Genomic DNA, 15,131 nt, shown 5'->3' on the forward strand with positions numbered 1-15,131 from the left:
GCAACTGTATTTGCATAAAATAATACAATTTTTCATTTTTTCTCAGCATAGAACTCATATCAATCATTTTATACAGTCATCTGGGTATGAATAAATTTGGAGTGCAACTCATGCATTCACAGGTGTGTGGGAAATATAAATGTCAAATCAAATACTACACTGAACGTTGAAGGTTGAGAAATGTATTTTATACAAAACATTAATATTTGTGCAATTCATATATTTTTTTACATTAATATTTGTTCATTGCGAACCACATCTGTATGAAGACCTGATTTGGATGGTTTCTGGTAAGTGATAACAGGGGCTGACTATTTTTAACCAGATCTCATGAATGTGGCCAAAACATTTAAAGAAGACCCATTTTTGTCACGGGACAAAGAGGGGCTTAGAACCGTAATAATCTAAAGTTGGTCCTGGGTCCCATGACGTATGCTTGACTTTTGTGTTGTGTATTAGTTTCACTTGAGAGAGTTTGAGTTGTGGAGATAATTTGAGTTGTTCTTTTTCACAGACACAGGTTGTTGCAAACAGATGTTTTTTCTGACAGCCCCTTAAATAAGTAATACAAAAATGTACTTCACTTTATTGAGTAAGTGTTCTTTTTAGGTTCATAAGTGGCTACAAGTAATGGAACATGTACTTAACTTTGACAGGTGGGAGAAATTAGGGAAAATATGTTAAATAAACAACCACGTTCATATTCACAAACACAGACCCTATTTTTGTAGCACCTTAAATGTAAATACGTCACATAGAGATAAGTGTTAAGTTAAAAGCTCAATCACAGCTCTGCTGGAGCAGGAAAAACAGGTAGCTTAGGCAGGCAAGCATGATTACATGATTTCAGCCCTGGATCCTCTCAATAATAAAAACTATCCAAAAACAAGAAAAAAATCTAATAATAAAGGACATTTGCGACATAAATATGTTTTTATATTCTGAAGTGAATTAAATGAATGTTAAAATACAACAAGCAACGTCAGATAATCATGTACATTTGAGATATCTCAACTCAACTATCCAAACAACTTTCTTCCTCCCAAATAGTTACAACTCTGATTTGGCAATTATAACATTACACATATAATTTTTTTTAAAAAGTTACATACAAAAATATTGCATTAATTTATTCCTGATGTCAATTTTTGCAAGTCTCTTGAAATCTAAACCATGTAAAGAACACGGAAGACAAGCTAAAATTAGTCAGGTAGTATTTTGACATTGCACGTCACATTTTACATCACATGAGGTAAGGCAATTACCTACAGTATCAAAGATGTGTCAGAATTGTTATTCTATTTATGACTGAGCTCATGTGTTTTCAAATGGCCAGACTGAGTGAAGGTCTTCTTGCAGATAGAACATCTGTAAGGCCTCTCACCGGTATGGATAACATAGTGTCTTTTCAGTTTGTAGGGAGACCTGAAGTTCTTGAAACATATGGCACATTGATAGAAGCTTGACTGGGAGTCGGATGGTTTACTTTTAGAACACTTGTGCAGTTGCAGCCTCCTCTTTGTGACAAAGGACTGGCTGCAGTCCTCACAATTGAACAGCCCACCGAGAGGCTCGCACCAGTATTCGTCACAATGTTCAGACTCCAGGGCTACCTCCACACCTGCAACTTGACATTCCTGTCCATTTCCGACATCTTCGCTCATCCCATAATTAATACGAGTCTCAGAGATGTCTTTCATCACGTGCGTGTAACTGAAGTCATGTCTGTCATCCCCGCTGTCTATTATTTCACTTGAAAATGAACCATGGTCTTCTGACATCTTATCGTGAACTCGCTGGTGAACCTTGAGATGCGCTGCTTGCCTGAAAGCCTTATCACAGATGGAGCACTTGAAAGGTCTCTCTCCTACGTGGATCAAGTAGTGCCTTTCAAGTTTGGAAGGGGACGTAAAGCTTTTCTGACACTCAGAACACTTATGGTCTCTCTTGCTTTGTTTGATCTTGAGTTCTAATTCAGCATCTGGGATTATATGCAGTATTCCGATTGATCCTGAGGCTATGTTCTCTGTCAAATCGTCTGAACTGTCATTTATAGCTAGGTTGTGGTCTGTGCTGGTTTTGAGTGGATATGAGGTACAGTCTGGCAGATGCAATGAATCTCTTTGCTTTGCCTCTTGAACTGGAGTGGTAGAGAAATGTGCTTCAGAAGCCAGATTCTGTGAAGGATAGTCCTCTCTGTGATCAAACCCATGTCCATCGTCCATTTGCAGCACCTCCCTGAATATTTTCCCTGTGTGAGTCCGTTGGTGACTCTGCAAATGACAAAGCTGTCTGAATGACTTATTACAGACACTGCATTTGAAAGGTTTCATTCCTGTGTGAATGAGAAAATGTCTTGATAGTTTGTAAGGGCTTTCGAAGCTCTTCAGACAAACTGTGCATTGATAGGCTTTTCTAGTGTGTTTTACTTTCCTCACATACATGAAGCCGGAGAGACCAGACATGTCCTTGTTCACTGAACTGATGTTATCACTGGTATAGTCAGGCGTTACGGGATACCAACTGTCCATCACTGGCTCTCTAGTAGTAAAATGAGTGCTCTCATCACAGACAGCTAATTCTTGTCCATCTTGTTCTTCTGACTGCCTTGTGTTACTCAGATTACATTGGCCAGAATCTCTCCTATCTTTGTGTGTGCACTGGTGTGAATTTAAAAGAGATAGTTGCATAAATTCCTTTAGGCACAAGGGACACTTAGATGGTTTGTTCTCTGTATGAGTATGAGAATGCCGCTGCAGCTGAGAAGACGAAGAGAAGCACTTTGAACATACAGGGCACTGGTAATCTTTTCTGCTCAAACGGCTAATTTCCGAGTTCCCATTAGCATGCCGTAGTTTGACGGGAGATTTCGCTCCTGCACTTTCATCATTACTCTCTATAATTACACAGTCCGACTCTTCTTGATCAACTGGGGAAAATCTATCCCAGTTTTTCTCATCGTCTTGAGTGCTAGGTAAAGCTGATGTACTGTGCTGAAACCTGGAGTTTTGGATACTACCATTAAGGGAAAGAATGCTGCAATCGGAGTCTCCTTTTCCTCTTCGAGAGCTTTTTCCATCGGTGTCAAAACCTTCTTGTGAAGCCTGATCTCCTGCATTGCTTTTGTTTGGGCCTGATACCATACCAGTTTCCAGGGTGGGATTCTGAGGGTGTGTGGAGGAAACATAGACCGGCTGATTCACTGCCAAGTTGACTTTCTGATCCTCTTCTTCTAAACCACAATTCAGCTGCTTTTGGCAGATTTCACTCTTCGTGGGAAAACAGTTTTCTACCGGATGAGTTTCTAAGTGAATGAGATAGTGTGTTTTTAAGTTGCTTAACTGTCTAAAGGTCCTGTAACAAATGTTACATTTAAAAGGAGTCTGAAGCAAGGGAACAAGGTTAGAACTCTTTTGCTGTGATGGGGCACTATCGTACTGAGTGTCTTGGAAGGCTCCAGTGTTCATTTCTGCATCTATTTGATTTTCATGCTCCTCCAGCACTACTCCAACAGCACAGATATCATCATCTACAATCTCTTTGCCTGGCAACAGATTTGAGTCTGTTTTTAATACAGAACTAGTCTGAGGAACACTGGAAATAATGCACTCTGCTTCGTCCTGCTCTCTGGATCTGCTTGTGTGAATCTCTTCCTTCTGCACGGTTTTTCTGAAAGCCCTCCACTTGTTGTGGGTTTGCTGGTGAACTTTTAGGTGTATGGCTTGTCTGAATGTTTTTCCACACAGAACACATCGGTAGGGTTTCTGCCCAGTGTGTATCAGGTTATGTCTCTCAAGTTTTGAAGGGCTTGTGAAGTATTTGAAACAGATCAAACACTGATGTTTTACATTGCCACGATTCCTCCCATGACTAAAAACAGTGTCATGGTCCAAGACTGCTTCAGAAGATGCATGGTTAAGGCTCAGTTTAAGAGGTTCATCCCTTTCTTTTTCAGGAGTCTCCTGTTGATGAGGAAAATGAGAGTCTAAGTTTGTTACTGATGAAACATTATCTAACAGATTTTTATGTAAGGTAAATGTGTCACTATTCTCAAAATTCTTTTTCTGTTGAGTTATTTTAGGCCGATTATGGGTGAGGATATGGAATTTCATGTGTGAAAGCTGACGGAATTTCTTCCCACAAACATAGCAACTGAAAGGTCTCTGTCCCGTATGAGTCAAGATATGCCTCTGTAGTTTGGATGGGCTGGAGAAACACTTAAGACACACAACACACTGATAAGTGTTCCTCTTCAGTTCCCCACAAGCATTTATGTTTTCTTCTGATACCAACTGTAGTTGTTTGGTTAATATTGCTGTTTTGTGTGGCATACTTGCTGAATCATAATCACTAGGGCATACATCTCCAGGTACTGCAACTGTATCTTGATCAAATTGGACTGCGAGTGTATTCACAGGACTAGGCTCAGGAGAATTGATTTTGTGGTCTATATCTGGGTCCTCCACTGTTTCCTGATGAGAACAGTCAGATGTGATCACATCACTCTCAGGTGTGCTAGTGAGAATACACTGTCCTTGGAAACTAGATGACCAGCGAAGGTGTTGCCCACCACCATTTGATGTATGTGTGTCATCAAGCTCATCCTGCCGAGATGCTCTCTTCAGTGATCTCCATTTGTTGTGGGTTTGCTGATGGACTTTCAGATGTATGGCTTGTCTGAATGTTTTTCCACACAGAATACATTGGAAGGGTCTCTGCCCAGTGTGTATCAAAAGATGCCTTTGAAGTTTAGAAGGACACGAGAAGCATTTGTAACAGGTCAAACACTGGTGTTTTCGTTGCCGTTTATTCCTTCCAGTACGAAGGTGACTGTTCTGATCCATTCCTCTTTCTGAAGGTGAACTCAGATTAAGATTAGTATCAAGATGTTTCTCTTGTTCAAGGACTTGAAAAGTGTTCTGCAGAGAAAGGTCAGACTCCATGGCTGTTACTGAAGACACTTTGTCATATTCAGTACTTTGCGTGGTAAATGGGTCACTGTCCTCAGTGTATTTTTTCTGCAGAGTAATTCTGGGCCGATTATGTGTGCGGATATGGAATTTCATGTGTGAAAGCTGACGGAATTTCTTTCCACAGACATAACAACTGAAAGGTCTCTGTCCTGTATGAGTTAAGATATGTCTCTCGAGTTTGGATGGGGTTGAGAAACCTTTCAGGCATGTAATGCATTCATAGGTCGTACTCTTTAGTGTCTGACATTTATTTGCATCGTTTAGCAAATCCAACTGCAGTGGGTGTTCCTTTATTGATGTTTTCCCTTCATCTGATATACTTTGTAAATCATTGCTACTATGGCACCAATCTTCTGATTCCTTAGCTGCCATCATATCACTCTCAGGAGCACTACTGAAAACACACTGTCCTTGGTTGATAGACGGCCTATTCAGCTGCTTCCCACTACCATGAGGTATGTCTGTATTGACAACCTTATCCTGCCGAGATGCTCTCTGCAGTGGCCTCCATCTGTTATGGGTTTGCTGATGGACTTTCAGATGTATGGCTTGTCTGAATGTTTTTCCACACAGAATACATCGGAAGGGCTTCTGCCCAGTGTGTATCAGAAGATGCCTCTTGAGTTTAGAAGGACATGAGAAGTATTTCAGACAGATCAAACACTGGTGTTTTCTATGGTTGTGATTCCTCTCAGAAGCAAGGACGTTGTTCTGATCCAAGCCTTTTTCTGATGATTCAGTCTGACTAAGACTAATCTCAAGAGGATTCTCTTGTTCAAAACTTTGAGGGGTTTTCTGCAGAGTAAGATCAGACTCTAATGGCATTTCAGAAGACACTCTGTCAAATTCAAATTGCTGCAAGGGAAATAAGTCATTGTTTTCATTATTTTTTCTCTGGTGAGAAAATCTGGGCTGGTTATGGTTGCAAATATGAAATTTCATGTGTGCAGGTTGATGGAATTTCTTTCCACAAACATAGCAATCAAAAGGTCTTTGTGCCGTATGAGTTAAGTTATGCCTCTGGAGTTTGAATGCGGTCAAGAAAATTTTCAGGCATATGACACACTTATAGGTCTTCCTTTTTACTTTCTCACATTCATTCACACTGTCATTTGAGGTCAGCTCAGTTGATGTCACATCCTTATTTGTACTTTGCAGACCACCATTATTATTAGAATGCCATTCTTCTGATTTAACACTTTCATTGCCTTGAAAGTGCATGGTAAGATCACCTTTGCCACATACAGAAGTAGCACTTTTGGGACCTGAATCTTTTTCCCCTGTTATTTCCAGGCAATCAGAAATAGGCAGATCACCTTGAGGTTCAGTAGAAAGCTGTTCTTGGAGGATAGACTCAGTACTCTGGTGCTGTTGTCTGGATGCATTAGACTTGTTTATGTCAACAACCCCTTTCTGCTGAAAAGCTCTCCTGAATGGTCTCCACTTGTTGTGGGTTTGCTGATGGACTTTCAAATGTACGGCCTGTCTGAATGTTTTCCCACACAAAGTGCATCGGAATGGTTTCTGTCCAGTGTGTATCAGGTGATGTCTCTGAAGTTTAGAAGGACAAGAGAAGAATTTGAAACACAGTGAACACTGATGCTTTATATGGCCATCTTTCCTCTCACTATCAAGAGATTCATCATGAATTACAATTACACTGTCCTGATCCAGTACTGTTTTTGAAGGTGAATTAAAGTCAGTGCTCATCAGAAAAGGCTCTTCTGATCCAGGATTTTCAGGTACATTTTCCTGCATAGGAACATCAAATTTAAATTCTGATCCAGAAGAAACTGGGTCATATCCAATTTGGATAGGAGATGGGTGACTGTTCACGTTAGTCCTTTTCAGTTTTATACGTTCTGGACGAGAGTGAGTGCGATTATGTAACATCAAGTGTGCCAACTGGCTAAAGTTCTTTCCACAGACACGGCAGCTAAAAGGTCTTTGTCCTGTGTGAATAAGTATGTGCCTTTGGAGTTTGTATGGGGTTGGGAAGCATTTCAGACATGTACCACACTGGTGGGTCTTCCTTGTAAGCTCCAGATGTTTAGCCTTTGTGTTATCCAATGCTGGCTGCAGTTGATATTCTGTAGTGTACGCTATAACATCTGGTGCTGGAACATGCTCCTCATTATTACTTGAGGGCCAGTGTTCTTGTTTAACGATTATATTGAGGTCAAGAGCATTTGCCTCATTGGTTTGCAGAGTCATTTTGCGATCAGAATCATGATGCTCTTTCATTTCCTGATGAGGCTGCACAGATGGAGATGAATTGCTCTCCATGTCCTCTCCTTGATTAACAAACTCATCCTGGTCTGCGTCCTTACAAAGATGCTTTTGGAAATTAGCTGCCAGACAGAATGTTTGTCCACAGACAAGGCACTGAAAGGGTTTCAGGTTCTCAGGGGTTAAATGACACTTCTGCTGCTTTATATTGCCTTCATCAAAAGCCTTTTTCACCGCAGTCCGGCTCTCCTCACTATTCCACTCATTCATGGTTTCTGACTCCGGGGCGCTTACTTGTTGTTGTTCCGTTTGAAAAGACCTCTGGGTAAAGGCAGCGTTGGAAGAAATTCCTGTGTCGTACAGTCGATGAGAATCCAATGGGCTATGACTTTGCAGGCTAAGTGATGAACAAAAAGAAGGCGGCTCACTGTCTGAAGGTTGATATTTGTCAGTGTTTCCATTCTTGAACCTACTCGCCTCAGCTGTTTCTCCATAATACAAAGGGGCCTGGCCGCTTAGTACGGTCCTATGGGTATCCTGATGGGTTTTTAGATGGGCAAGCTGCCTAAATGATTTTCCACATTCTATACAGTGGTAGGGCCTCTGACCAGTGTGAGTAAGGCAATGTCTCCTCAATTTAGAAGGTGAACAGAAGGATTTTGGACACTCTGGGCATTGATGGCTTATTGTTCGTTTTCCTATAGAAGTGCTACCCCGGGAAACCTTTTCAGCAGCTGGACTCGAGCACTCCTCAGTGACATCTTGAGGCGAATCAGCTTGAGCATGTGTTTGAGAATGTAATTTTAATTGTGCCATCTGACTGAAAGTCTGCTTACATACAGAGCATTCAAAGGGGCTGAGCCTGCTGTGAACAAGTAGGTGTTTCTGCAGCTGGTAAGGGGAACTGCAGACCTTCAAACAAACTGCACACTGCAGGACATTGTCAGCATTGGCAGCATCTGCATTTTCCACCCTAGAGGAACTGATGTGTTGCTCCTGCAGTATTTGCTTTGTTGGGTCTTTTCCACTGAGACATTCCCAGTCAGTATTTATTCCACCACCAGGAGATATGAGTTTGAATTCAGGTTGTTCAATAGCCTTTAAGTCCACAACATAGTCCCCAGGTTGCACTGTCTGTTTCAGCTCATCCACCTCAGAAGAGACACATGACTGCAATGGGACATCGGGAGTATAATTAATCCCCAAATCGTCCTGAACTGTTGGATATGCAGTAGATGCAGGTTCAACTCTACCAACAGATTCAAATTTCCCCCAGCTGCTCGTGAAGGGATTCAATGCATGTGTATTTCCTGTATGTGTTTCTAGGTGCCTCTTTAAATGTATAGCCTGCCGAAAGGGTTTTCCACACACTGAACATATGAATGGCTTCTCCCCAGTGTGGATGAGATGATGCCGTTGTAGTTTGGATGCACACTTAAACATCTTGAGGCAAATGGTGCACTGATGGGCCATTTTGCTCTTTTCGGTTTTAGCCACGTGCCAGTTTTCCACTTCGGTTCTGTGGCAGATGTCAAAGTTATGGCATCATCCTACTCAGAAATCAAAGCAGATTTCACGGAATCAAAGTAGTTGTTCGGATCGGCATTTTTAAACAGATACTTCTGGTGCCATTTGGTCTAAGAGGTTGATGATTAATTGATGATCAGGTGAAAGAGTAAAGCCTCTTGTGCTGCCTTCCTCATGATCCAGTTTTGCAAGCCAGACCTAGGAAATAAAAATCCGCACAAGTTAAAATATATCACACTCATCCATACATAATTCCCATGAACATCAAATAATTATATTAACACACTTAAACAGCTTTATGCCATCAAATATTACAAAAAGGATACATAGTCTATATATCATACTGTATATGAGTAGCACACTGCAGCAGAACACTGCATATACAGGACCTACTTCACCCAAGCGTTCAATAAATGACAGTGTTGCCTGTTATGGGACCTGGCTCACCCAGTCATTTTTACTAATTTGGAAGAGTATATAAATGCAACCTATTTCACCCAGTTGCAATTAAAATGTCTAAAATGAGTCATCCTGTTATATAGGATCTGGTTCACCCCACGGTTCTTACAAAAGAGTCTAGAGTAAACTATGTCCAGAGGAGTGCCTACTGAATAATATGGTCTGATAGTCTGATAACCAAGTACCAAAGAGGTAAACCCAGATTTCTGGAAGGCTGATGCGTATGGAATGATGTCTAGAACAGATTAAGTGATAGGTGAATTCCACCATACCTGGATTCTACTGGTTGCTCATTTGCTTTCATAAATTCACTCTAAAAGAGATGACAAATGTGAAGTTATTTCCAGCAGAGAATTCATATTAAATTAATATTTTGTTATGCTGCAATGAGACATCGGGAGTATATCCCCAAATCGTCCTGAACTGTTGGATATGCAGTAGATGACGGTTCAACAACAATAACTAAATAAACAAGCCTATTTATCAGCATGCTTTACAGAAGACTGACAATAACACAATGTTCTCGTACATTACAAAAAAGGTCATCTGATTTCTCCAGCAGATTAAGTTGAAAACAGTGTATTGTGATGATCAAAGTGTTTGAAAGTGAAATAATCCCTCTAAACACGAAAAGCACCTAAAAAAAGATTAACAGCTAGTTAAAACTGCTGCAATTTTGGCCTGAATTTAAACTTGCATACACACGGGGGGCCCAGGACGAAGGTTGGGAACCACTGGACTAACTTGGCTACATCTCGATGCCTAACCTAAAGTACAGTAATTGTTGATTTGAAAGCGGTCCTGAGCGGTGGAAAAAAATGCAACATTCTAGAAGACAACGGGCGGTGGGGTCATAAAGAATATGCAAAGAGATAAAGAACCTTTTGATTTTAACTGTTGAGTATAGTGGTAATTTTGTTTAGTGTTAAAGCTATAACGCAGCTAGCTGAAGCCGATCTTGCTACAACCTATACATTCTCAATCTGTGAATTTTTAATGTGTATTATAGCACGGATGCGTAAAACAAGACAAACTAAGAGATGAGGAAGCTATAATTTCCGACATTTCACAGAGTAAATTTACAGCAATCTGAGTATGATTAGGGTAAGTTAGCTAGCTTGTTTATCAGCTGTTCCTGACAACTTGCTTGGGAATAGAAATACAATAGCTAGCTAGTACGGATCCATTTGAAAACTATATGACAAATACATGATTACAGCAGAGACTCGCCGTTGAGCAACCAATGTGATGTCCGTATCTCCGCCAAAGACGCGTATTTTTAATTATAAAACGGACCAACCTGAAGATGGTAAACATTTCTCAAAACAAATAGCAAATTGTCCATCCGGTTATTTTGACCAGATGGAAACAAGGTTTCCACACATAGGTTCCTACCACCTCAAACTAGAGCTATGGTAGGCTACTATATGCAATGGAACTTCGATGGGTTTTACTCGGTGTATCGTAATAAATACTTTCCCATCTTCCATATTGCTGGTCAATAGAAGCTTTACACATTTTAAAATAAAACTGAACTTCCCGAGAAAGTCTCTGATATTGTTTTGCCCTTGCAGCCCATCCAACCTTATTTATCAGAATACAATTAATTCTGTAAACAGTGGGTTTGAAATAAGTGATAAAGTGAATCCTATTTGCAAACTCACTCACTGCAATTTTAAGGACTATTATATATATAATGTATCTAATAGTTCTGCAGAAACTGAAAAAAATAAATAAATAAATCTGCTAGACTAAACATGACCTGCCAGAGTAACAAGAATATACAAATGCATAATGTATATCATATAAATTTGGCATACATAATACTACTAATTTCCACTCATAGGCTTGCCAAAATGCATCTCTAAAAATGTAGCTAATAATCCCACCCCACCAATGTTAATCAATTTCATATATTATTGCATGCAAAAAAAAAAAGAAGAAGAAGAAAAAAAAGGCACAAATTACATCAGAATTGTTGCTTGTGGCCAAAGTTTTAAAAGCCATTTGGAGGCAGAATTGCATATGGAAACGTTTATACTCTAAGCTAATGTATTATTTAAATCCAGGTTTTACAAGACACATATTTAGTATATGTTAGTCAACTCTATCTTATAGCTAAAATCCTTTACAGAAGGATGCACCTTTTACCTGTATACTACATGTACTGTAAGCCTGAATACTTTGTATGCTGCACCACAGTTGGTTGGTGCTAAGGTTCTGAATTATAGTGCTGTAAAGCTATCACACCCATTCAATACATCACTTACTAAATGCCCCCAGGGTGCTATCAAGGATCACTGATGTAGTCAACCAGAATCTAAATTCTACTGTCCACCAAAATAACCCAGCAGACTAGCTCTAAAGGGGGAATGTTTTTTTTTTTTTTCCCACAAGAGTGACATGTACACATAGATAGGTAGCTATCTACCTAAACCACAGAAGCATAGAAAGTAAGTCATGTCAATTTATATCTGCTTTAAAAACATACCCTTTCAAATGATATACTATACATACAACTGACTCATTGTACAACTGATAACATATAAAAACAAACATAATTCAGGGCTAAACTCGTAATTGAATTAATGTAATTAAAAAAACAGTGGTGATGTACCTTTATCATGTATTACTGGACCCACATTGCAAAACACAGCTAAGGAGATGGATACTATCTGAGCCAGAGAAGAGAACCTTATTGATAAAATATAGTGAATAATGTGTTTCTACAAAAACACTGAGTGTTTGATTTAAAACATGGGACTAACAGCACCCTCCAGTGTTTACACAGAGAAGTGCGTTATAATATTCCATTTATGTAACGAGTTGACCGGTCAGGTTTGACAGCCATGTTAAGTGTTGCATTCAGCTTTCAGACACTTTTCTGTCATTAGACTGCCCGCTGTCTGCCATGTATCTTAAATAATGCCTCCCTAGCAAGGTTTCTCATATTCTGAGATTGAATCAAATCAAGTCTCAGCATAACTCTAAATGGCGAACAGCGTATCTCTTCCTTGGCTTACCAAATGTAAAAATTTCAGTGAAGTTGTGTGTCATTATTTTTTTTGACATTTGCTTGTTCACGATGACAATTTACAGTGCCGTGAAGAAGTAGTTTTCGGGTTTACTGTGTTTTGTTGTTGTTGTTCCTTTCTGGTAATGTGTTCAGTAAAGTTTTATTTCACTTACCTCTGCCTGGCTGTGTGATCTCTGATCCCTGTGTCCATATTCTCTGTGAGCCTTCACAGTTTTAGATCTTTAGTCAAAATGTAATATTAGACAAAGGGAACCTGAGTAAGCACAAAACACATTTTTTAAAAACTATTATTCCATTTATTTAAGAAGAAAGTTATCAAACACCCATGTCACTCACGTGAAAAGTAACTGTCCCCTTAAACTTAATAACTGGTTGCACCACCTTATAGCAGCAAACGAGTGCTTCCTGTAATTTGATACCAGTCTTTCACATTGCAGTGGAGGAATTTTAGCCCACTCTTCTTTTCAAAACTGCTTTAATTCAGACAAATTTGTAGGTTTTTGAGTATGGATGGCTTGTTTCAGGTCCTGCCACAGCATTTCTATTGGATTCGAGTCAGGACTTTGACTAGGCCACTCCAAAACTTTAATTTTGTTTCTTTTGAGCCATTCAGATTTGGACTTGCTTTTTTGTTTTCTTTCACTGGAACGTAGGCAGCTCTGAGCGGGCGTTGACTTATCAAACTATTTCTCAGCCCATCTAGAGAGATGATCGTCTTTTCAGTTATTTTCAGAGCACATACGCACAGTGCGAGGGCCTTGTATTGTGTGAAGCCATCTTATGCCAGCCCTCATGTGATGCGTCCCCGGCCGTCACGCCCTCAATGTCTGAGACCTCCCAATCAGAGACCTCGCTGCCTCATTGCATGTGAAACAAGCGCCTGGCCTAGCAAGGGCTCTCCATCAAACTCTCTAAGAGAAGTCATGCTCCTTCAGAGCTCTCGTAGAGACAGCATTCGCCCTACTCTAAACTCAAAAGGACAGCATTCACACTGATCTGAACCCTGAAAAAGACAGTGATCTGCTTTTTACAGACTCAGAAAGACAGTCTTCATCCTTCTTCATCCAGACAGATCTTCACTCCTTGCAGTGAAGACGATTGTCTCTCCATGAACATGAGCTTCCAATGGTGCCTATGTGACCAGTGGCGTCCAGATTTGTTGTTTTTTTCTTCATGCGTGTGAGGAGCATCAAGTTTCTTAAGTCCATTGGGGACTCCGTGCTGACCTCTTGACCTCTCATGGATGATTAACACACTTTGTGGAGCGTGATATGGGCAGTCCGAGGTTTAAAAAAGTTAGACAATAAAATACTTAACTGAAACTTTTTATAATGGATTCAACATTTTCTGACTGTAAATTGATTCCTTTTTTTATCGTAAGTATGGAATGAATTCTTTGAAATCATGTGAGGAATTAATACTTTAAAAAAATTCACTTGTGACATCATATATTTAAAATTTTATATGCCTAATTTTCAATTTTTCTATTCCTCTATTATGGACCAAACCATGAAAAAAAAAAAAAAAAAAATATATATATATATATATTATACGCAAATGTTCATGAATATTCATGTCTATGCAGCAACCACATAACCGCACTGTGTCAGTTCTCATGGATGGGGGGCGTCTCTGGAACAGGACAGTGCAGGACGGGGTGAGGCCAGGTTGGGTCGGACACAGGGGTACGAAGCCCTTTTGGAAGAGTTCAGCAAATGCACAAATCGGGGCTCTCTGCTGTGTCCTCTGGCACTCAGTCTAGCCCCACTGTTAGCACCTTTACAGGTTCACATGAAGGCCAGCAGCCGACATCCACACAACTCTTCCTCTGTTCCTGGTAGGGAATATATCAAGTCTGCCATTTTCCTCTTTCTGACCCAAAGGCAGGCGCAAATTGGCACAGATTTCAAGCACTGTTCATTAAAAAAAATGTTAAAATAAAAAATAAAAAACCCCACTTCAACATTACCCCCTAAAATTTTCACATGGATCTCAGTCTAAATATCAACTCTCAGCTTGGATGAAGAAGAAAATGGGTGCAGAAACATACTGGGTTCACTTCAGAATATGTTCCCATTCTGTCCACATGAGGGCAACATACACCACCGAATGGGTCAGTTGCTCAGCAGCTTCCATTCCTTGTGAAATGGATTCTTTGAAACACAGACATTACTATTTGCCACAAACTGTTGCCTTATATATATATATATATATATAAATATATATGGCAATAGTTTAGTATAAAGACACATATTGAAAGAGGGAGACATAGAGAAAGGGAGAGAAGGGGAAATGTTTCTTTATGATGGACAGAAGACTGGTGCCAGCGGGACAGTACCACGGCAGAACAGGCTCCCTCCAGCATGTAGAGCACAGAAAAAAAGTCAACATGCTGCTTCACAGTGACAAGAGCTGGAGGGCAACTCTGTGCCCAGAAAGGACAACTTTAGCTTCAGCAGGAATAAGCATACCATGCCGGCTGTGGGTCTTTTTACAGCCGCTGCGAAATCAGACACACGCTGCGTTCATGCGCGCAGGATGCCGATCATTTACATTCAGTCAGCGGCGCGGTGTGTAGACGCTGCAAGGACACGGCCTTCGAGGCGGGGCGTGGCGGACCGCGGAGAGCACGGAGGTTTTTAGCCCGCGGCTCCTGTCTGAGGAACGCTGCCGTTTTACAAAGGTGTAAGGAACATGGTCGCCCGCTCGCGCGTGTCACACACTCCCGGGTGCTGTTACGGTACCCTGTATCACCGCAGAACGCTGTAACGCCAGAGTTCCACTTCCTGTGTCCCACCCCAGGCCTTCCCCCCCGCAGGGAGGGCGCGCAGCCAGTAGAAGGCCGTGAACGTGCGCTCTCTGCGCCGCCTCGGGAAGGTGGAGACGCGCGGGCCTCACAAACACGT

At 40.7% G+C, this 15,131-nt stretch overlaps 1 protein-coding gene across 2 annotated transcripts; it reads right to left on the reverse strand.

Annotated features, from left to right (window-relative positions):
• Window positions 1-559: 559 nt before the first annotated feature.
• On the reverse strand, window positions 560-10,547 carry LOC135247777 (uncharacterized). Of its 2 annotated transcripts, XM_064321594.1 has the most exons (3): window positions 10,419-10,547; window positions 9,461-9,501; window positions 560-8,927 (listed from the first exon to the last, which is right to left on the reverse strand). In XM_064321594.1, the coding sequence occupies exon 3, from the start codon at window positions 8,673-8,675 to the stop codon at window positions 1,299-1,301; it is 7,377 nt and encodes a 2,458-aa protein (XP_064177664.1). In that variant the 5' UTR covers window positions 8,676-8,927; window positions 9,461-9,501; window positions 10,419-10,547; the 3' UTR covers window positions 560-1,298. The 2 variants fall into 2 exon arrangements, with proteins under 2 accessions (XP_064177664.1, XP_064177673.1); XM_064321603.1 differs by lacking the exon at window positions 10,419-10,547 and having other exon boundaries at window positions 9,461-9,683.
• Between the last annotated feature and the right edge of the window lie 4,584 nt (window positions 10,548-15,131).

The sequence above is a fragment of the Anguilla rostrata genome, chromosome 1 (genome assembly GCF_018555375.3).
Source record: "Anguilla rostrata isolate EN2019 chromosome 1, ASM1855537v3, whole genome shotgun sequence".
NCBI classification, from domain to species: Eukaryota; Metazoa; Chordata; class Actinopteri; order Anguilliformes; family Anguillidae; genus Anguilla; species Anguilla rostrata.